The sequence below is a fragment of the Schistocerca piceifrons genome, chromosome 4, assembly GCF_021461385.2.
Source record: "Schistocerca piceifrons isolate TAMUIC-IGC-003096 chromosome 4, iqSchPice1.1, whole genome shotgun sequence".
Lineage (NCBI taxonomy): Eukaryota > Metazoa > Arthropoda > Insecta > Orthoptera > Acrididae > Schistocerca > Schistocerca piceifrons.
Genome location: NC_060141.1, coordinates 319,915,418 through 319,938,660, shown reverse-complemented (window position 1 = coordinate 319,938,660; position 23,243 = coordinate 319,915,418). Strand labels below are relative to the sequence as shown.

At 38.2% G+C, this 23,243-nt stretch overlaps 1 protein-coding gene across 6 annotated transcripts in view; it reads left to right on the top strand.

Annotated features, from left to right (window-relative positions):
* The window catches only part of LOC124795329 (protein NDRG3), a 547,589-nt gene that overhangs the window by 510,715 nt on the left and 13,631 nt on the right, over positions 1-23,243 (top strand). For 4 of the 6 annotated variants that reach the window (XM_047259309.1, XM_047259311.1, XM_047259310.1 and 1 more), the window contains one exon: positions 8,270-8,311. The exons of 1 other annotated variant lie outside the window; for it this stretch is intronic. In XM_047259309.1, the coding sequence (XP_047115265.1) occupies positions 8,270-8,311 (42 nt within the window). Of the gene's footprint in view, positions 1-8,269; positions 8,375-23,243 lie in introns of all 6 variants that reach the window. One more of the 6 variants, XM_047259308.1, reaches the window with a different exon arrangement.

Below are 23,243 nucleotides of genomic sequence, written 5' to 3'. Positions count from 1 at the left end.
AAATTATCAGCTATCAATACCGTGTCATCAGCATAGTGAAAGTTGTTGATATACATTCCGTTAACCGTTATGCCTTTTTCTACTTCATCAAGTGCCTCCTGAAAAATATTCTCAGACTATAAGTTAAATAACAGGGGTGACATTATGCATCCTTGTCAGACTCCTCTACATATATTGACCATATCTGTGACCTCATTATCAAATTTAACCTGTGCTGTCTGATTCCAATATAAATTCTCTATACAGTGGATATCTTTCCCATCTATATCAATTCTTTTGAGAATTTCCATGAGTATATGATATTGTACTTTAACAAATCCTTTTCTGTAGTCAATAAAATGGAAGTATACATTTTTACCCTGATCATAGCAGTTTTGTACTAGAACTTGTATTGTGACTATTGCTTCTCTTGTACCTAAACCTTTCCTAAATCCAAACTGTGTCTCACTAATGAATTTCTCACATTTTTCATATAACCATTGATGGATGGCTCTCAGAAATAGTTTCAGAGAATGGCTCATAAGACTACTGAGTCTGTGATCTTCATATTTTCTCACATTCCTCTTCTTTCGTAAGAGAATGAAAGTTGATAATAGCCATTCATCAGAGTAATGAATATAGTGTCGTAAATTTTGTTAAACAGTTTGTGTAAGACTTTGATACCTTCTTCATCAAGGAGTTTAATAAGTTTGATTGGAATTTCGTCAGGCCCTGTGGCTTTATTGATTTTTGAGTTTTTGATGGCATTCTCAATTTCTTCTTTCATGGTTGGAAATCCTGTTAAATTATTGTTTGTAGAAATCTCAAAATTTGGTCTATCATCTGAAAAGAGGTTCTTAGTGTAGTCTTCTGGTATCTATTTCTTCTCAATATTTGTGGTTAGTAAGGAGATGTTTTTTCTTCTCTACATCCCAGCAGTTTCTTTTAACTTTTTATGTAAGTTAAAATCGTCATGTGCAACTTGCAAGCTTTCAATTTCTTCACATTCATGTTGTAGCAATTCATTTTTTGCTGTTCTGATCTTTGATCTTACGAGTTTCTGGATATTATTGTACTTAGTTTGATCTAACTGGGCTTTATACCTTTGCCATTCATCCATCAATGGAAGAATTTCATCATCATCCATTTCTGTTTTTGATCTCTTGTTTTATGCCCTATTGTTTCTCGAGCAGTGGTTAGCATAATGTTTTTCGTTTCTTTCCATACTCTGGTTCTGTTTTCTTGGTCAATTAGAGGTTTCATTGTCACTGTTTTATAGTTGATGTCCTTGCTAACTTCACTTCTTAGTTCGGGCTGTTTGAGTTGGTTTTTTGCATTTTACAAGGTTTTTTTTTTTAAAAAAAAAAGAAAAGAGAGAGAAGCTACTAGTAGTTTATGGTCCAGTATAAGTGGATGCTCTTGTAACTGAAGTTCCAAAATGCTTATTAATTAGACTATATTTTATATGGTTATGGACTATGTTGTCTTTGTTGTCAGCTGGAGATTTCCGTGTATAAAGTCTTCATGGTGGTAATTTGAACCATGTATTAGTGACTTTCATGTTTAATTCTTGGCAGAATTGTAGCAGATGATCACCTCTCTTGTTTCGTGTTCCTAAACCAAAAGGACATACGAGGTCCTCACATCTGCCCTTTCGCGGCTTGGAATTGAAATCTCCCATTTTTATATTAATTTTGTGATGTTTTGTAAGGGCAAACACTTCTCTGACATGGTCATAGAAAGAGTCCACTTCTTGTTCATCTGCATCTGCAATTGGAGCATATACTTGAATAATATTGAGGTTAACGGGTTTGGCGCTGAGTTTTAACAAGGCAACTCTATCGAAAAGTGACACAAAATCCGTAATGCTCTTGGAATAGCGCTCTGAACAATAATGCCCACTCCTCTTCTATGGTTTCAGTCCTGATTCCCATAATAAAATACTGTACATCCAGCTGTAGAACACATTCCACTGTCAGGCCACCAAGTTTCTGCTGTACCAAGAATATCAATACTTAGTTGTGTCATTTCTTGGATAACATTTGCTAATTTTCCTGCTTCATATATACTTCAAACAATTCAGCTCCAATATTAATTTTCTTCCTTGTGTTCGTCTTTAACATGGATCCATTCAGAACTGTTCCCCCCAGAGATCCGACTGGGGAACTATTTAAAACTCCGGAACATTTAGAAATGAATGTGTCCTTCCGTGTGGTTCTCTAGGAATTCTGTCAGCGTGGTATTCCGTTGCCTTCCGCCAAAATGTCAGCCGCTCATAACTTGGAGACAGATGCTGTTAGCAGCCGCCCACTGTGGATCAGATGCTGCTGATGAGCCTGTTGGTCTGCAAGAAGTATTTGATTTCCCTCCTACCACCCACATCTGGAAGGCATTCCCCTATCTGCCACCTGGGGACGCACCCTCCAGGGGTTACAGGCTACCCCATGGGGAATTTAGCACAGATTTTGTATTAAGGATAAATACTGACCAATCAAACAAGCTGAAAAACAGGTACAAATGAAAATGAGCAACTTGTTAAACCAAGGCAAGACTTATCAGAAGTATTGAAAGAATTGTGCTATTGAGGAAACCAGATTTTTCAGTATAGCCAAAGCAAGGAAAACATCTGAAACAGAGTGGAATTAGTGAAGAAAGCATTTTTTCAACAGGAGAGCTGTACAAGCATTAAAAGTTGACATGGAATGGAGATAAATCCTGTGGGATGGTACTTGCAGCGAAACACAAGGTGGAAATGAACTATGGACCATGGAAAAATAAAGAAGAAACCAGAACTACGTGAAATACAGTGCTGTAACAAGTTGTTAAAAATTAACAGATAAAATGCAAAATAAAGAGGAACCAGAATACACATCAGTGAAAGAAGTGTGTGTAAATCTTTATCAGAGGAAAAGATGTGTTGTGGGATATGGTCTAAGACATTACAGCATAGTTAATTGAGATTGGAAGGTATCGTATGAGTAAACAAGGACTGGAATATTTAAAACAGATTTAAGTGGAACTGAGTGTAGCAAATTTTTTGAACTGAAAAGACTAACGCTGCATACGAAAAGATGAATAATATTGAAAAGTTCTGTTAAAGACAGAACAATAAAAGAACTAATTGCTTGCATGATATCCTATAATGAAACTGTAACCTGCAAAAATAAATAATTGTGTGTGACTCAATGGCCTCAAGCAAATCTTCTTATTGGCTGCCATTTTGGCGCCTTGCATGTCCCTAACCATGGTAGGTTAGGGACATGAAGTCACCAAAGTGGCATGCAATAGAAAGATTTGCATCAGGCCATTGAGTCAGGAAAAGGGACCTAGAATTTAACATGGAATCCAAACCACATGTTGTTTCTGGCAGCTCCTCACACTGTTGAAAGGCGAAGGCTAGGTTAAAACAAAAACTGAGAATCCATGGTCTGACTGAGATTCAATCCAGTGACCTCTCGGTTTGCAGGCATGTTGATTTACCAATAGACCGCCAACCAATATACTGTAACCTGTAACTTATGAGATTTGTAAAACGGCTATTAATAACCACTGTGAATTAATCCTTTACCATTTCAAAGGCAGAATACTTCCAATTTTAGAAAGTTTCTACCATAAACTCAGTATCTGACATCAAGAAGAGCTGCTGCAAATGTTTTATGACTTGTAGAACTAGTGCTTTGTAGCTGAAGAAGCTTCTGAAATTATTACATTATAAAGTTTTAAGCATAATTAGGTTTATTGAGTTATTAATGTGGTTGTTAACTGTACAGTGTGGGAGATTTTTCCGTTCCGCTGGAAAGTATAAAGGCATTTCTAAATTATTTTTATGTATTCTGTGAAGCTGGTATCCAATTGAACTCATCAAAGCTAGAGGCCAAGGAGAGATGGAAGTACTACATTTGTACGATATTGTCTATGAGGGAGCTGAGCAGCTAGATTACTTCACAGAAAACATTGATGGTGCCAATGCTAAAGAAAACTAATGCCACACAAAGTATAGAATATAGGTCAATGTGTTTGATATCTCATTCTACTAAGAATAATGAGTAGACAGTTGCAGCTTAAAAATGATAGAGAACTGGCAGAAGAACAATTCAGCTACGGAACAAGCAAAGGTACAGGAAATGCTGCTGGATTGAATAATTGGGAGAAGATACCTAGAACAGGTAGAGAAGTTTGTGGAGTTCTAGTTGACTTGAAAAAAATCTTTTATAGAGTTTGGTGGAAAAACTTTTAGATATCCAGAAGAAGATTCATGTTAACAGGAAAGAAAAGAGACTGATAGGTAATCTATATGTGGCACAACAAGTACAAGTAAGAGTAGGAGATAAGATGACATAAGGCTTTAAAATTGGAAGGGAGCTCTTTCGCATACTCTGCTCACATATGAGGTCTGTTCAAAAAATTCCAGAACATTCGTGATTTCATACCAAGGGTGTGTTGAAGTGAAATGCAGTCAGCATCCCTGCACATGCTTTTGTTTAATGTGTAACTGCAGGAAGTTTCATTGTTCTCTGTCTGTTAGTTATTGTTCCTTGTGGTATTGAGTAGAATTTCGTGCCACACAGTTTGAGAATTTCGAGATGGCAGAGAGAGAGGAGAATGCGTCTGCATTAAATTTTGCATGAAACTCAATAAAAAATTTACAGAAATGCACCAAATGATGCAGGAAGACTATGGTGATGAGTGCTTAAGCCATACCCAGTGTTATGAATGGTTCACATGGTTTAAAAATGGCCAGATGGAAGTTAAAGATGACCTCATTCAGGACACCCTTTGACATGTATTGAAGATGCTCATGTCAGGGATGTCAATCACAGACTGACTGTCTGGAACACATCATGTTGCCTCCAAGTTCCTCTCAAGGCTCATGAGTCAAGACCAGAAATATCTTCACCTTGCAATCTCTGAAGGGCTTTTGGATCGCAGAAAGATATGTTCCTTTGGAGAGTCATGACTGGTCATCAGATGTGGAGTCTACGGTTATGATGTTGAGACCAAGGTTCAATCTTCATAGTAGGTCAGGAAAGGTTCTCCAAGACAGAAAAAAGCTCCAGGTCAGGTCAAATGCCAAAGTTTTCTTTGACTTTTGGGTGATGAGTTCATCATGAATTCATGCCACAGGGACAAAATGTTAATCAGTGGTACTATTAGGATGCATTGCGACACCTGCAAGAAAATGTGAGAAGGAAATGATCTGAAATGTGGTGAGACAATTCATGACTCTTGCATCATGATAATGCACCTGCACAATTATCCCTGTTTGAGCGTGACTGTCGCACAGAATACAAAATCACTGTGGTACCTCATCCTCCGTACTCTCCAGACCTGGCCCTTGCAGACTTTTTTTTATTTCCAAAGTTGAAAACCCCATTGAAAAGACAAAGATTTGCAACAATAGACAAGATGAAAGAAAATTCGCAGACAGTGCTTCGCGCGATCCAGCGGGAAACATGCCGAGACTGCTTCCAGAAGTGTAAATAGCATTGGGAGCAGTGTATCAGTTGTGGAGGAGAGTACTTTGAAGGAGACCATGCACAATAAGTAAAAGGTAAGTGTAGAAAAATTTTATGGAAAAAGTTCCAGAATATTTTGAACAGACCTTGTATATTTCAATAATTTAGTTAAAAACCGCTTCCAACAAAAGAGTGTCTGACAGCTGCAGAGAGGATAATCAGATGTTTCAGATTTGTTGTGACGTGGTATAACTAAGTGAAAATGGAAAGGCAGTTAACAATATGTTAAAAGAATGGACCCCAGCAATAAGAAATATGGAATGAAGATAAATATGAAAACAGCCAAGACAATGTTTTTTTTTCGTTTGTTATATTTTTCAAAGCAATCAAGGAAGATAAAAATGAAAACTTGTGATGAGTCATTGGAACAAATCTAGAAGTACAGGTATCTGTGATGATAAATAGTGAGTAACATGATGCCAAAACATGAACACTGTGAAGGAGAGATGAGAAATGCTTAGAGGCTTTTGAGATGTCAGTCTGGACAATAATGAGTGTGAAACAGACAGATAAAATAAAGGATAAGGTAGTTTTACACAGGGTGAATGAGAAAAGCAATTACTGGGAACAATTATGAGGAGGAAAAGAGATTGGATTAGACAGTAGATGACAAGAAGTCACATAATGAAGTATTTAGTAGAGGGAATGGTGACTGGGAAGAGGAGCAAAGAAAAAAGAATATCCCAGATAACTGACAACATAGTATAACTGCATCACATACAACTATGGAAAGGATGGCGTGAATATGAAAGGATTAGAGAATGCTGAACTTGCAGTGATAGACCTGCCTAATGGGCAGAACACAACGTCATCATATCATAGCTGAAGATACATGTTGAAGTACCTGTAGTTATCAATAGATAAGTTTGGAAATGCAACAGTAAAATACCTTGTTCATTAATGAAGAGACTATTTTATGAATTACAAGCTACTTTCTAAGTTTTGCATATACCAATGCTAGGATGGTTCCCTGCAAGAAGGGTCTTCCATTTAATTTGGACAGTAGATGCCTTGTCAGTGACTGTGATGATGAAATTGCATCAGAGAACTGGATTACCAATAAAAAATGGAGAACCCTTCAGCATACTTGTGTAGCACACAGTATGTATTAGCACATTACTGCAAAGCTTTAAAGTTTTTATGAAGAGTTTCTTTGGTTATGGGATTACTTACAGTATTTTGTGAGCATTTTTTTCAAAATTAAAATTCTTTTAGCTCTAGGGATGCTACTGAACAATGTTACTCTGTATGGCAGTACTGAAGGTACCCAGTATTGAATACTATTTGGGTGTTTACGACCCCTAGAAGGTCAGATTAAAAAAAGACAGCAAAGCAATTCAAGGGTGGGCTGCTGGATTTATTACCAGTAGATTCGATCAACAAGCAAGCATTAAGGTGATGCTTCATGAAATCAAGTGGGAGATACTGGAGGGAGAATGACATTCCTTTCAGAGGATACTGTTGAGAAAATTTAGATAATCAGCATTTGAAGCTGATTGCACAATGATTCCACTGTTGCCATTTTATATCTCGTGTAAGGACCATGGAGATAGGATAAGAGAAATTAGGGCTTGTACGAAGATATATAGACAGTTGTTTTTCCCCTTGCCATTTGCGAATAGAAGAGGAAACAGAATGGCTAGTAGTGATTCAGGGTACTCTCCGCCACACTCTATATAGTGGCTTGTGGAGTACATATGTATATGTAGATGTAGATGCTATGTACATGGACATTCACTTCCAGTCTGCTGCTAATAGTAATGTAAGTGACTGTATGTGACAGTCCTTTGATGTGTCAAAAATAGTAGTTATGAATCAGTATCTCCGTGTAATTGACCAGTTACATCTAGGAGCATTTAAATTAATTTCTTATCTTTCTTTCAAGGGTACTGACATAGTATGATTTAAATAAAAAGAATTGAGTTGAGTTAAAAGGGTCTCGAATTGTGACAACTTCAAAGTGCAGTTGAATACATGCACTTTGTGGCAGCTTTTGTGTTTAGCTCCTACTAAAACTAAACAGTTGCATAAACTCTTTATCTTAAATTGTAACAAAAAAGCTACATTTAATAGCATGAATTCACTGGATATCTCTCCTCCGTGGCTCAAATTCAGTGACATGCATAATTATGTGTGTTTCAGTGAAGATATCAACACAGCTTTCTTTCATAAGGGATATTTGCCCATTCTTCCAGCATATCAAGCTCAGAAGCTTCTTTTTTCTCTGTTTGTATGTCAAGTTTGTATTTTTCAAATATTTCACCAGTACTGCCAATACACCAGAATGTTATGAGCTGAACTGTAGTGTATTGTGCCTTTTTCCCCTGGAATGGCTCTCAGCTTTTTTTCTTCAACAGTACCAGAACTCTTTCACTCCATTCCATGAACATAAATGTGAATAGATGGTGAGTAATATGAAATACAAACCTGTTGTTAGTTTGCTTTCTTTGTCTGTTATCCTTGTATACACCCACTTTGTTCCAATGTTAGGTGGTAGTTATAAATGTGTTAAGCTTGCTTCAGCTCATCACTCATATTGCTACTGAGCATTTTTTTAGCTGCTGAGTCTGTAATCCAAAGCTTTACTGCCTAATAACTACAAAATGTTTAAGTTTCTAACATTTGACTGTTATTTTGCATTTTAGTTTCAGTTTAGTTGTAAATTTGCTTAACAATGATCTTGCATCTTTTGATAGTTGCATAATGTAGATTTATGATTTCTCATATTATTTTGTGTTGACCACCTTTTTTTTTTGTTTCCTCTCTCGTTTAAGCTGTGAGACTATCCCGGAAGACTTCTTCAGCACAGCCTGCAGGTAAATGTAATTAGCAAATGATGTGTCTGACCAAGCCAAGATAATACCACTTGGGGACACAACGTAAGTGACTGTTATACTGATTGTTTGACCATGCATGATACTCATGACCAGACTTATTGGTGTGAAAATTGATTGAAGTGATCAGTAATAAACACAGATAAATGTTGTCATAAGTAATTCAAATAATAATCCAGATGGCAGGAACACTGTTTGGTTGTTGGTGCAATCCCAAAACATTGTATTCATGATGCCCTTTGTCAGGAATTGGGACATGAATCATAATCAGAGAATATGCATGAATCCACAAGTTACTCAAAATTTCCAAATATAAGTTCATTAAGATTTCCAATTATAAGTTCATTAAAATGTTGTAATGAAAAAAAAAGAAAGAATATAGTGCAATCAAGAGTAGGGAAACTATAGTGAAACCAAAAGACACAATAAATGTGAAGAATGCCAATACATGATGACATAGGAGGAGTTAGCAGAAAATACGACAAATAATACGAGGGCCGTTCAGAAAGTAACCTCCGGTTGATTTAAAAAAATACACCAAGTTAAATAAAAATATTTTAATATATACATCTTACAACTACATCTTTGCACTATTTTTCTACATAGTCTCCATAGCGATTGAGGCGCTTATCGTATCTCTTCACAAGCTTTGAAATTCCTTCTGCATAAAAATCACCCGCTTGTGCCTGGAGCCAGCCTGTGACCGCATCTTTGAGCTCTTCGTCGTCATCAAACCGCTGTGACCCGAGCCATTTCTTCAAATGCATGAAGAGGTGATAATCACTTGGCACCAGGTCTGGGCTGTAAGGTGGATGGTTGATAACGTCCCACTTGAAGGACTCAAGAAAGGCCGTTGTTCTGCGAGCAGAGTGAGGACGGGCGTTATCGTGCAAAAAAACGATACCGGAAGTCAGCATACCACGGCGTTTGTTCTGTATAGCCCGTCGTAACTTTTTTATTGTTTCACAGTACACGTCTTGATTAATGGTCGTACCACGTTCCATGAATTCAACCAACAACACCCCTTTGGCATCCCAAAACACCGTTGCCATCAGTTTTCTGGCAGAAAAATCTTGCGAGGCTTTTCTTGGTTTGGTAGGCGAATTTGAATGTGCCCACATCTTTGATTGTTCTTTTGTCTCAGGGTTCACGTACTTAATCCAGGTTTCGTCACCGGTCACAATTCTGTTTAACAATGGTTCTCCTTCGTCCTCATAACGTGACAGAAAGTCTAATGCAGGGGCCATTCTTTGAGTTTCGTGGTGGTCGGTAAGAATTTTGGGCACCCATCGTGCACAGAACTTACGGTAACCCAATCTTGCTGTCACTATCTCGTACAAGAGAGTCTTAGAAATCTGTGGAAAACCAGTAGACAACTCCGACATTGAGAAACGTCGATTTTCACGAACTTTTGCATCAACTGTCTGAACGAGTTCGTCAGTCACCAATGATGGTCTACCACTCCTCTCTTCATCATGAATGTTTTCTCGTCCACTTTTAAATAAACGTACCCATTCATGGACAACTCCTTCACTCATAACTCTTGGTCTGTACACGGCACAGAGCCCACGATGAATAGCTGCTGCAGAATATCCTTTGGCTGTAAAAAACCTTATGACAGCACGCACTTCACATTTGGCGGGGTTTTTCTATTGCAGCACACATTTCAAACTGCCACAAAAACTAAACTAGCGCAGGTACGACGTTCACTAGACCACGGCTTGATGCCGACTGACCTGTTGAGTGCGTGAACGCACAGATGGTGTCGCTACTCCCCCCACAACCCACACTGTGACCAATCGGAGGTTACTTTATGAACCGCCCTCGTATTTTTGGGAGTTCTTACTGAAAACATATCTGTCAACAACATATTAATAGAAAGAGTATGGAGAATAATATTGCTACACAATAGATATGTCAAATGATTGAAAATATTGGGAGGAATAGGCTCCGCTGATATAAAAGACTTTCACTTGATCAGGCCAGACTATATGTTGCTTGCATTGTGTGCTGTATAAGAGAAGCATTGTAATTTCCAACATTTTGATTTGCACCAAACTATACTATTATGAGCTGACTTGGTGAAGCTAGTGGTACAAACCATTCTTATAAGCTTTACTGTCAGGAACTCATTATTTTGACATATTTCACCTGCCAGCCTGGGTAACTACAGTCAGAGCTCTACAGTTCTTCTTAAGCACTCCATTTATGGCAACAATCAATATATAAATTCATTCTTTAGAGAACTTCCTTGATTTCTTTGGATGCAACATTATAAGCAAACTTGAAGAGCCCATGTATGTGTGTGTACTTGTCAGCATGTTCTATGACAACCATGTCTTTATATGATAATGTCCTAACTGTGCTGGTAGTTTTCTGGTTTCTAGAAATAAGTTTTACATTCATGAAAGGTAATAACACAATTTGCAGAAGAAAAAAGAATGCTTTTCATGTTTGTCTGATTTCTCAAAATTGCTAAGATAAGTGTGGAACTTCAGTTTTGAATGGGTGAGGTCCATTAAGTCTGGGAGTCATGACCTATGGATATTATCTGTAACAACAGTGTGTAAGTAAATGTTCTAATATTTGAGTTTACCACTGCAATTTGGGTTACTTAACATTCTGTTGTTGCAATCCTGCTCCTCCACAACAACATTGCTTTCAAAGCAGCAAGCACAACAAAAAGACAATGAGGCACTTAGACAATGAGTCATTACACAAACAGAGTTTCAAATGGCATTATCAAACCAGTGACCTTCATCACAGGCATTGGATTACAGCTTTTGGAAGAGAATTAAGTTAACTGAGATGTAATGTATGTTTTTTGTTTCTTATGGGTCTCAATTAAGAGTTTGAGGCAGTAGTTAGTAGATCCAAATTCTGTTGTTCTTCTCAATATACCTGAATGATGATATTAATTATAAGCACATTTGAAGGATAACAGTGACAGTGACCAATAGTGAGCTGCATAGTAACAAACTGGTTATCAAAATCATTGACACTGTAAGCAATAATGAAAGTTCCAGCAACAGTTCACAAACTGTTGATATTTTTTGTTTATTTCATGTGTTTAAATTTATCTGTAGGAAACCAATCCATTTTTACTCACTTTTGCTATACCTTCCTTGATCTTTCATATTTTGTGTTTACTATAATTTGAAGTACAGCATGGAAAATAAAAGAGAGAATACTGACAATCACTTGGTGTTCCTGCCACAAATGTTGAAGGGTAGCTATAATTTACTATAGCTGTGTGTTGCTGGGTGATACTTTTCTTTTTCACTTTATTGCTTTTAATTTTAATGTAGCTGCTCATGAAGTACAATGCTATAGTCACTCTTATGCTTTAGTGTGATATTTCACAGTTTCATTGCTTTAAATGGATTTGAAAGAATTCCTTTCCTTTTAATAGCACATCCTTGTAGTAGTATTGGCTTATTATTTTACTTCTGCTACAAAATAGCTCATTCGTGTTGTAATTAATAATAAGTTTCCCTATCTGAACAAAAGCTTGCAACTTCTTTGTGTATATGTGTGTTTTCTTTAGAAAGTAATATTTGTGTGTACAAAAATGTTTAGAATTATTGAGATATGTAGTTATACATAAAATAGACATGAAATTCTCTCTCTCTCTCTCTCTCTCTCTCTCTCTCTCTCTCTCTCTCTCTCTCTATCTATCAATCAATCAATCAATCAATGTTCACCTATTAATTTCAGAGGAGTCACTAAATCATCTCAGTGGCAAATCATGAGCGTTTTTTAGTTATTATTTAGGAGAAATTGTAGTAATTGAGATGTTTTTTAATAATTTTTGTACAAATATTGTGATATCAATAACCCCATCATTTTGCAACTCCTTGCATCGAACAGAAATTTTGGTTGCTGAGAAAACTGTTAAAATTATGGAGACAGAATGGCCGGCCAGTACTTATTTTCAAGAGACAAAAAGCCTAGTTTTGTTGATAGGTAAATTTAAAGCAGGAGATAGTAATGGCAACTTTTGTAACTTCTATGTTCCTTCTTCAGGGAGAAAAGAAAGAGTAGTTCGAGAATCTTGACAAAAAAAGAGGTCACTCAAGTCCCAGTTTGAGAGCAGCACAGATGTTGTCCCTTTCAATCTAGGGGCAGGTTACTCAGACACTAGGTTGAGAGGGGCAGCATTTGTGTCCCCCCCCCCCCCCCCCATCTGCCCCCTTCTCACACCTCTCCAACCTTCCATAAACATTGCCTTTTTCTGAGGAATGAACATACACCAGACATTCCTAAAGCTAGATTTACTGTTTTCTACAGTAAGTGTTTTTATCATTTTGTCAGCAGTACTATGAATTTGTCTTATGAAGATAAGTACCAGCTAGCCATTTTACAGTTTCTGTGAATGTACAGACAACTGATTTTTCAAGATTTTTATGAGGGGCAGTCAAATGAAAATTGAACACTAGCCACAACAGGATCGTGGAATGGTTCCATTTAAGAAATAATCACCATATGCTTAAGACATTTATCTGATTTGGAGATGAGACAATCAATTCCTGTTTCATAGAATGCAGTCAGCTGCTAATGGACCTACAACACCACCCACTTTTGCACCTCCTCCTCTGTCTGAAACTGACATCCACGCATGTCTTTCTTCAGGTCACCAGAGGTGAGAAAATCACATGGCGAAAGATCCAAGCTGCGTGGAGGATGCTGCAGAGTTTCGCAATCAAATCGCTGAAGCATAGCCTTCTTCCAATTGCAGGCATTATCGTGTGCAAGGATGGTTTCATCCAATACATTCCTAGGTGATTTGACTTTATGGGACATCTCAGTTTCAGCAATGTTTCTTCATAACACTGTGCATTGATTCTGGTACCTTGCTCAAGGATCTTGATGAGCAGAGGGCATCTGCAATTAAAAAAGGAGGTTGTCATGAACTTACTGGAACTGATGTGAATAGCTTTGGATTTCTTTGCCTTGGGAGATGTGGGTTGCGTTTGTCGCTTGCCCTCGGGCTGTCAGAGTGCTGTTGGACAGAATCGTCCTGTTGCATGAAAACTTCCACCCCCACACTGCAAATCAGATGAAGGTTATGCTTCAGTGATTTGATAGGGAAGCACTGCAACATCCTCTGTACAACACTGATCATTCACTGTATGATTTTCACATCTTTAGTGACCTCAAGAAAGACCTTCATGGACATCAGTTTCAGAAAGACAAGGAAGTGCAAAGTGGGTAGGCTTGTGGACCCATCAGCAACTGACCACATTCTACAAAACAAGAATTGATCATTCGTCTCCCAGTGGTATAAATATATTAATTTGTGTGGTGATTACTTTTGAATGGGACAAATCCATGGTCCCATTGTGCAAGTGTTCGGTTTTCATTTTACTATCCCATATAAGCTATTAATTATGATGATCAGTTTAAGACTTTTCCTCTTCAGTTGTTTCACATAAAATTTCTGTATCATATCTTTTATGAAGAGAAAAAATATGTTTACATAAGGGGGGAACTGAATAGTTTGACTTTAATGACTGACAGATGGTATTTTAGATGCCAGTGAAGTCAGTTTTGCTTCACATAGATCATGAAAGGGATGTTTACATCAGAAGTTTAGGAATTTGATGGTTCACATACTCAATGCCCGGTAGTCTGCAAACATTGAATCTCTTATTCACAAAGGTTTATGTAGGACATTACAATGAAGTGACAGAAGTCATGGGATACCTCATAAGATCGTGTCGGACTTCCTTTCTTCCAGCATAGTGCAGCAACTCAACGTGGCAAGGATTCAACAAGTCATTGGAAGTCTCTGCAGAAATATTGAGCCATGCTGCCTATATAGCCATCCATAATTGTGAAAGTGATGGCAGTACAGGATATTGTGCACAAACTGACCTCTCGATTGTGTCCCATAAATATTCGATGGGATTCAAGTTGGGTGATCTGGGTGGGCAAACCATTTGCTTGAATTGTCCAGAATGTTCTTCAAACCAACTGCAAACAATTGTGGCCCAGTGATGTGGCAGACTAGCATCCATAAAAATTCCATTGTTGTTTGGCAACATGAAGTCCACAAGTGGCTGGAAATAGTCTCCAAGTAGCTGAACATAACCATTTTCAGGCAGTGATTGTTTCAGTTGGACCACTCCATGTAAACAAAGCTTGCCACCACCAGCTTGTACGGTGCCTTGTTGACAATTAGAGTTCATGGCTTGATGGGATCAATGCCACACTTGAACTCTACCACCCACTCTTACAAACTGAAATTGGGGCTCATCTGACCAGGCCACAGTTTTCCTGTCACCTAGGGTCCAACTGATAGTCACAAGCCCAGGAGAGCTGCTGCGGACGATGTCATGCTGTTAGAAAAGCTATTCGTGTCAGTCGTCTGCTACCACAGCCCGTTAACACCAGATTTTGCTGCACTGTCCTAAAAGACACTTTGTCATATGTCCCACATTGATTGCTTGCAGTTATTCCACACAGTGTTGCTTGTCTGTTAGTCTTGACAACTTTATGCAAACACTGCTCCTCTCGGTCATTAGGTGAAGGCCGTTGGGCACTGTGTTGTCCATGGTGAGAGCTAATGCCTGAAATGAAGCATTCTCGACACACACTTGATGCTGTGGATTTGGGAATACTTAATTCCCTAATGATTTCTGGAATGGAAGGTCCATATGTCTAGCTCCAACTACCATCGTGTGTTCAGTCTGCTAATTTCTGTCCTGTGGCCATAATCACACCAGAAACCTTTTCACAGGATTATCTGAGTACAAATAACAGCTCCACCAATGTGCAGCACTGTTGCACCTTGCATATCTGACACTACCATCACCTGTGCATATCACTATCCCATGAATTTTTCACCCTTGTGTATTTGTAGCAACCTCAAAAATCTACCAAATTAAATTGAATTCAAAAAGTAATGGCTGATGGCTTGCTTTGTTGTGTGAATATCTAAATAATCTAGAAATAATAGTTGTATAATATTTAACACTGTATCATCCATTTAGAGTAGAGACAGTACATTTCAGAATACACGTTTCTTCTTCAGTAACTCTCGCTTCTCTTTATCTATTTTTCTGCCTCATAATTGATTTTTGGTACTTCAAAAAATTACTTGTTGCAGGCAACTTTTTCATTTCTCTCTATTTTTAATATACTTCTTTCCTTTTGAGGATCATGTGTAGGAATAAAATTGGATTAATTACAAACTATAAGAAAAATTTATTTAGTCCATTACAAAAATTAAAGAAAGAACTGTTGTTGTCTACTTCATGTATAAGAAACCTTCTGCAGTGCTTTTTGTATTGGGGTCTACAGAACTACAACCAGCTTTCATTCTTATAGTAGACTGAGACTTAAATGGAAATTCTTTGCTTGGTTTTGGCTCATTATATTTCAGTAAGGTTCAAAATTTGAATCAAGTAGCATCTGAGAAAAAGTAAGAAAATGAAACAAATGCTACAAGATAGTTTTCAAATTTTGGCTAATTTTAGCTTGCTCCAGACTGATATACTTGTATGCAATTAAAATCATTGTGCAGATAATGAATGGCACAGGTATTAGATACTTGTAAAGTGGATTGTAGCTGGCACAAATCTTCAGATTGCTCTGACATTGAAGCTGAGTCAGTTGTTCCATGTCAATATAAAATTTTAGCTACAAATTAAGTCATGGTCACATGTGTGCTAAAAACTAAGGGAAAAACATTTCTTCCTTTCCTGAAATATATTCCCCAGACATTGATGTTCTGTTCTCACCTGTCATCAATTTCTCTGTAAACCATCTTGAGGATAAAGCTCTGTATTGGTACCATTATATGGAGACTGCAGTTGGCTGTATGTTGAGGACAATTTGCAGCATTTTCTCTTGTAGCTCCATTCAACGTGTCCACATGTTAATTTCATTATTTCAGTAATTCTGTCACAATATCTTTGCACTGTGTCATGACTGAAGGTAATCAAACAGTATGAACAATAGATTGCATATATTTGAATTTCTGTGTAATAAACAAGGCACCATATCTTAAGGCCATAAGTAAGACTGACTATGGGGACGATTGACTGAACTGGCATTGTAGCATCAACTAAAACAGCCAAGCTGTGCTGGTGCTGTGAATGGCTGAAAGCAAGAGGAAACTATAGCAAAAATTTTTCCAAGAGCATGCCACTCTACTGTATAGTTAAATGATGATGGCACCATCTTGGATAAAATGTTCCAGGGGTAAAATAGCCCCCCATTTGGATCTCCAGGTGGGGACTACTATGGAGGATATAGTCATCAGGAGAAACAAAACTAGCAATCTACAGATTGGGGTGTGGAATGTTAGAACCCTTAATCAGATAGGTGGGTTAGAAAATTTAAAAAGAGGTACATATAGGTTGAAGTTAGACGTAGCAGGGATTAGTGAAATTTGGTAGCTGCAGGAGGAACAGTACTTCTGGTCAGGTGAGTACATGGTTTTCAGTACAAAATCAAATAGGAGTAATGCAAGAGTGGATTTGAATGTGGTTAAGCTAATATGGACAGTGTAGTGAATGCATTATCATAGCTAAGATATATATGAAGCCCATGCCTACCACAATAGTATAAATTTATATGCCTACCAGCTCTGCAGATGATGAAGAGGTTGAAGAAATGTATGATGAGATAAAAGAAATTATTGAAATAGTTAAAGGAGATGAAAGGAATTTAATTATGATGGGGGAATGGAATCCAGTAGTAGGAAAAGGAAGGGAAGGAAAAATAGCAGATGAATATGGCCTAAGGGAAAGGAATGCAAGAGGAAACTGCCTGGTAGAATTTTGCACAGAGCATAATTGAATCATCGCTAACACTTGGTTTGAGATTTATAAAAGAAATTTGTGTGTGAGGGAGAGGTTAGGGACACTGGAAGGTTTCAGATTGATTGAATAATGGTAAGACAGAGATTTAGGATCCAGATTTTAAATTGTAAGACATTTCTAGGGGCAAATGTGGACTCTTACCACAATTTATTGGTTGTGAACTGTAGATTAAAACTGAAAAAAAACTGGAAAAAGGTATGAAATTAAAGAGATAAGATCTGCATAATTTGAAAGAACCAGAGGTTGCTGAGAGTTTCAGAGGGAGTGTAGGGCAATAGTTAACTAGAGCAGGGGAAAGAAATACAGTAGAAGACAAAGGGCAGTTTTAAGAAATGAAATAGAGAAGGCAGCAGAGCAGCAAATAGGTTAAAAGATATGGTGTAGTAAAAAACCTTGGATAACACAAGAGATACTGAATTTAAGTGATGAAAGGAGAAAATATAAAAAATGCAGCAAGTGAAGCAGGCAAAAGGAAATACAAATGTTTAAAAACTGAGATTGACAGAAAGTGCAAAATGGCTAAGCAGGAACAGCAAGAGGATAAATGTAAGGATATAGAAACACATATCACTAAGGGAAGTATAGATACCACCTATAGGAGAATTAAAAAGCCCTTTGGAGAAAAGAGAAGCAGCTGTAAGAATATCAAAGGCTCAGGTGGAAAACCAGTCTTGAGCAAAGAAGGGGAAGATGGAAGGAGTACATATAGAGTCTATACAAGGGAGATAAACTTCAAGGCAATATTATAGAAAGGGAAGTGGATGTAGAGAGATATGAGAAGGGAGATATGGTGCTGCGAGAAAAATTTGATAGAGCTCTGAAAGATATAAGTCAAAACAAGGCCCCAGGAGTAGACAACATTTCGTCAGAACTACTAATAGCCTTTGGAGAGACAGCCATCACAAAACTCTTCCATCTGGTGTACAAGATGTATGAGATAGGCAAAATACCCTCTGACTTAAAAAAGAATTTAATAATTCCAATTCCAAAGAAAGCAGTTGCTGACAGGTGTGAAAATTACCAAACTAGCAATTTAATAAGTCATGCTTACAAAATACTAACATGAGTTCTTTACTGAAGAATGGAAAAAACTGGTAGAAGCCAATCTTGGCGAAGATCAGTTTGGATTCTGGAGGAATGTAGGAACATGCAAGGCAATACTGACCATACGACTTATCTTAGAAGATAGATTAACGAAAGGCAAACCTATGTTTATAGCATTTGTAGACTTGGAGGAAGCTTTTGGCAATGTTGAGTGGAATACCCTCTTTGAAATTCTGAAGGTAACAGAGGTAAAATACAGGGAGTGAAAGGCTATTTACAAGTTGTACAGACACCAGAGAACAGTTGTAAGACTCCAGGTGCATGAAAGAGAAGTAGTGGTTGAGTAGGGAGTGAGACAGGGTTTTAGCCTATCCTTGATGTTATTCAATGTGTACATTGAACAAGCAGTAAAGGAAACTAAAGAAAAATTTTTGAGTAGGAGTAGAAGTTAAGAGAGAAGAAATAAAAACCTCAAAAAAAAAAAAAAAAAAAAAAAAAAAAAAGCCTTTGAAATGTGGCGCTACAGGAGAATGTTGAAGATTAAATGGATAGATCACATAACTAATGAGGAGGTACTGAATAAAATTAGGGAGACAAGAAATTTACTGTGCAACGTCAACAAAAGAAGAGCTCAGTTGATAGGACACATTCTGAGACATCAAGGGACCAGCAATTTAGTATTGGAGGGAAGTAGGGGGAGGGGGGGGGGGGGAGGAGGGGGTAAAAATCATAGAGAGAGACCGAGAGATGAATACAGCAACCAGATTCAGAAGTATGTAGGTTGCAGTAGTTATTCGGAGATGATGAAGCTTGCACAGGATATAGTAGCATTGAGAGCTGCATCAAACCAGTCTTTGGACTGAACCCCAACAGCAGCAGCAGCAGCAACAACAACAATAACACACACACACAGGGCCATGCACCTGTGCTGATGTCACATCCAATATTATTGTAAATGCCAAAGGACCCAGGTTCGATTCCTGGTACTACGAAGAATTTTTCCTTGGCGGCAGAGTTGGTATTTAATGCATTCAGCCTTATAATGTCAATTGAGAAGCTATTTGAATGAGACGTAGCAGTTCTGCAGTCTGCAAAGTTGGCAGTATGGGTGGGAAAGTGGTTTGTTGACCCCATGGCCTTCCATACCATATCAGCATGATGCTGCAAATTAGAGGATGACAAAGTGACCCGTCAACATCCCTTGGACTTTGCTGGCATGAACAAGGGGCTTGTAATAACATTAGTATTGTGTCACAAAAGAATTAATAAACAGTCTCAAGAAAGAAGCCATAGCATTCCATGACCATAAACTTGGTAAAGCACAAAATCCACTGTTTGGTACACAAGAAAGAAAAGAATAAAACTTATTCCATGCAACTTAAGTAGAGTTGAAAGTGGATCATGAGAGTTAACTATACATTTATGATACCATTAATGGGACAGTGGATGTTAGCATCATCCTAGCCATGAATTGGTTGTTTCACATTTGTCCCAGTCAAAGAAATGACAACAAAATCACTGCTCATGCATTTCTTTGAGGAAAGAACCAAGCTGGTTTGCCCTCAAAGGTGGGACATTCTGAACTCTTTTCACAGATTTTGGCTATAGAGTTGTGTCCTTGACCTCTTCCTCTCTCTGACACGTCCCCCTTCATATTTGTCTCCCCTTGGTCTCCAAACAAGTGGGTGCCTCATGGGGTCTGAGTGACGTGAAAATTTCATGTTCTTTCTCTTGTGTCTATTGGCAGTACTACATGTTATTTGCTTCCAAATGATATGTGTGTAAGTAAAAACAGTATTCAAAACAGACACCACTGCATGTGGATTGAATTGGGAAACAAGACATTCAGACTTAGCCTACAGCTTTTAAGTTTAGAAAAGCTTCATGCTTGGAAATGAAATAGACAGAAAATGAAATGGGTGACATGTCTCACTGGCAAAGAAATGGAAATATCTGTCAGAATATGATCAGTTAGGTCCTAATAATCTATTCCTATGATCCTGTTGTTATTTCAGTTCATCTCCATTGCCATATGTTATACACTTTCTTACATCAACCCATCAAATTATTAAAGACAGTTACCGTTATGTGATCACTTAGCAAGAACAGAGTCTTTGTGTCATATTGCCTACCAAGAATGAATTTTGCATTTTGATACAAACATTGTATGGAAATGAAAAATATTCCCAACAGCATTAAGTGGAAATAGAGAATGATCTAATAAATAAATTTTATTTGAAGAGAGGAATGACGATTAAATTCCGGAATGAGATGAGGAAATAAGACATTTGGAATCAAGATAAAAAGAATGAGAAATGATAATAAAAAAAGAAGCAGAGCTCCAATACATTATCTGTTTATAATGACATGTTTTCTACATGATCCAGCAACATAATTCACAAGTTTCTAACCCTGATGTGGTATTATACACTACTGGCCATTAAAATTGCTACACCAAGAAGAAATGCAGATGATAAACGGGTATTCATTGGACAAATATATTATACTATAACTGACATGTGACTACATTTCCATGCAATTTGGGTGCATAGATCTTGAGAAATCAGTACCCAGAACAACCACCTCTGGCCATAATAACGGCCTTGATACGCTTGGGCATTGAGTTAACCAGAGCTTGGATGGCATGTACAGGTACAGCTGCCAATGCACCTTCAACACGATACCACAGTTCATCAAGAGTAGTGACTGGCGTATTGTAATGAGCCAGTTGCTCGGCCACCATTGACCAGGCGTTTTCAGTTGGTGAGAGATGTGGAGAATGTGCTGGCCAGGGCAGCAGTTGAACATTTTCTGTATCTAGAAAGGCCCGTACAGAACCTGCAACATGCGGTCGTGCATTATCCTGCTGAAATGTAGGGTTTCGCAGGGATCGAATGAAAGGTAGAGCCACGGGTTGTAACACATCTGAAATGTAACGTCCACTGTTCAAAGTGCCGTCAATAGATGTGTAACCAATGGCACCCGGTACCATCATGCTGGGAGATATGCCAATATGGCGATGATGAATACACGCTTCCAATGTGCGTTCACCGTGATGTCACCAAGCATGGATGCGACCATCATGATGCTGTAAACAGAACCTGGATTCATCTGAAAAAATGACGTTTTGCCATTCGTGCACCCAGGTTTGTCGTTGAGTACACCATCGCAGGCGCTCCTGTCTGTGATGCAGTGTCAAGGGTGACCGCAGCCATGGTCTCCGAACTGATAGTCCATGCTGCTGCAAATGTTGTCGAACTGTTTGTGCAGATGGTTGTTGTCTTACAAATGTCCCCATCTGTAAACTCAGGGATCGAGACGTGGCTGCACGATCCGTTACAGCCATGCGGATAAGATGCCTGTCATCAAGACTGCTAGTGATACGAGGCCATTGGGAGCCAGCACAGCATTCTGTATTACCCTCCTGAACCCACAGATTCCATATTCTGCTAACAGTCATTGGATCTCGACCAACGCGAGGAGCAATGTCGCGATACGATAAACTGCAATCGCGATAGGCTACAATCCGCCCTTTATCAAAGTCGGAAACGTGATGGTATGCATTTCTCCTCCTTACACGAGGCATCACAACAATGTTTCACCAGGCAATGCTGGTCAACTGCTGTTTGTGTATGAGAAATTGGTTGGAAACTTTCCTCATGTCAGCACGTTGTAGGTGTCGCCACCAGTGCCAACCTTGTGTGGATGCTCTGAAAAGCTAATCATTTGCATATCACAGCATCTTCTTCCTGTTAGTTTAAATTTTTCATCTGTAGCACGTCATCTTCGTGATGTAGCAATTTTAATGGCCAGTAATGTATTAAGAACAATATCTAGAAGTCATGTAAAATTGAAAATAACCTATGACAGTACTGGAACAACATTAAATGTAAACTAATGTTACATGAAGGATGTGATTCAGAATGTGTCACTTCAAGTGACAAAATAACATTGAGAAAAATGAATGAATGTATATATCTCCGATACACCTGCACTTATCGTACTGAAGCATATAGTTTCTCTGTGGTAAAAAGGAAACCTGAAAAGTATGTTTTGATCAAAAGAAGCAGCAGTTGGGTAGCAAGGAATATAGTAGAGTTAAGAAAATCAACAGCAAGGTTCTACAGCTCCAGTTAGGAGAGAACAGCAAATAAATATTACTAATAAGTGGCACAAAAAAAAAAGAAAAAAAAATCAGAAAATCGCACTCACTTTCAGTTTACAGTAGCACTCATTTTCTTGTATTAAGTACTCTCTCCCCCACCCCCAACACCCCCCCCCTCTCTCTCTCTCTCTCTCTCTCTCTCTCTCTCTCTCTCTCTGCCCCCAAACCTCTCCCCCACCTCACCACCACAACCACCACCACCACCACCACCACCACCCTCTTTGGTGATACCGATAATTTAAGAATGGTTATTTAGGCATACAAAAGTGAGAGGAGGAAATGACATCTACACCTGCATCGAACAATTGTGAAATCCATGTCAGAGGATACTTGCATCGTACCAATTATTATGGGTTCTTCTTGTTACATTCACGTATGGTGTGTGGGAAGAGACTGACTGTGTAAATATCTCTGTGCACACTGTAATTAATCCAATCTTGTCCTCATGATCCCTATGGCAGTGATATGTGGAGGAATGATCATTTGAAGCCAGTTCTTGAAACTTTGTGTGTAGGCATTATTGGGGAAGTTCACGTCTACACTCTTGTGTCTGCCAGTTCAGTTTCTTCAGCATCTCTGTGACACTCGCCTATGAGTCACACAAACGTTCGACCATTCATGCTATCCTCCTCTGTATACATTCAATATCCCCCATTTGTCCTATTTGGTATGGCACCCACACACTATAGCAGTATCGTAGAATGACTTTGAATTTTGAGCAATCTCCTTTGTTGCATTTTCCTAGTATTCTACCAATAGACCAGACTCTGCTACCTACTTTACCTGTGCCTGAGGCTGTGTGATTGTTTCATTTCCTATCCGTAAAAAGTGTCACATCCATGTATTTGAATGGGTTAACCAATTTCAACACATA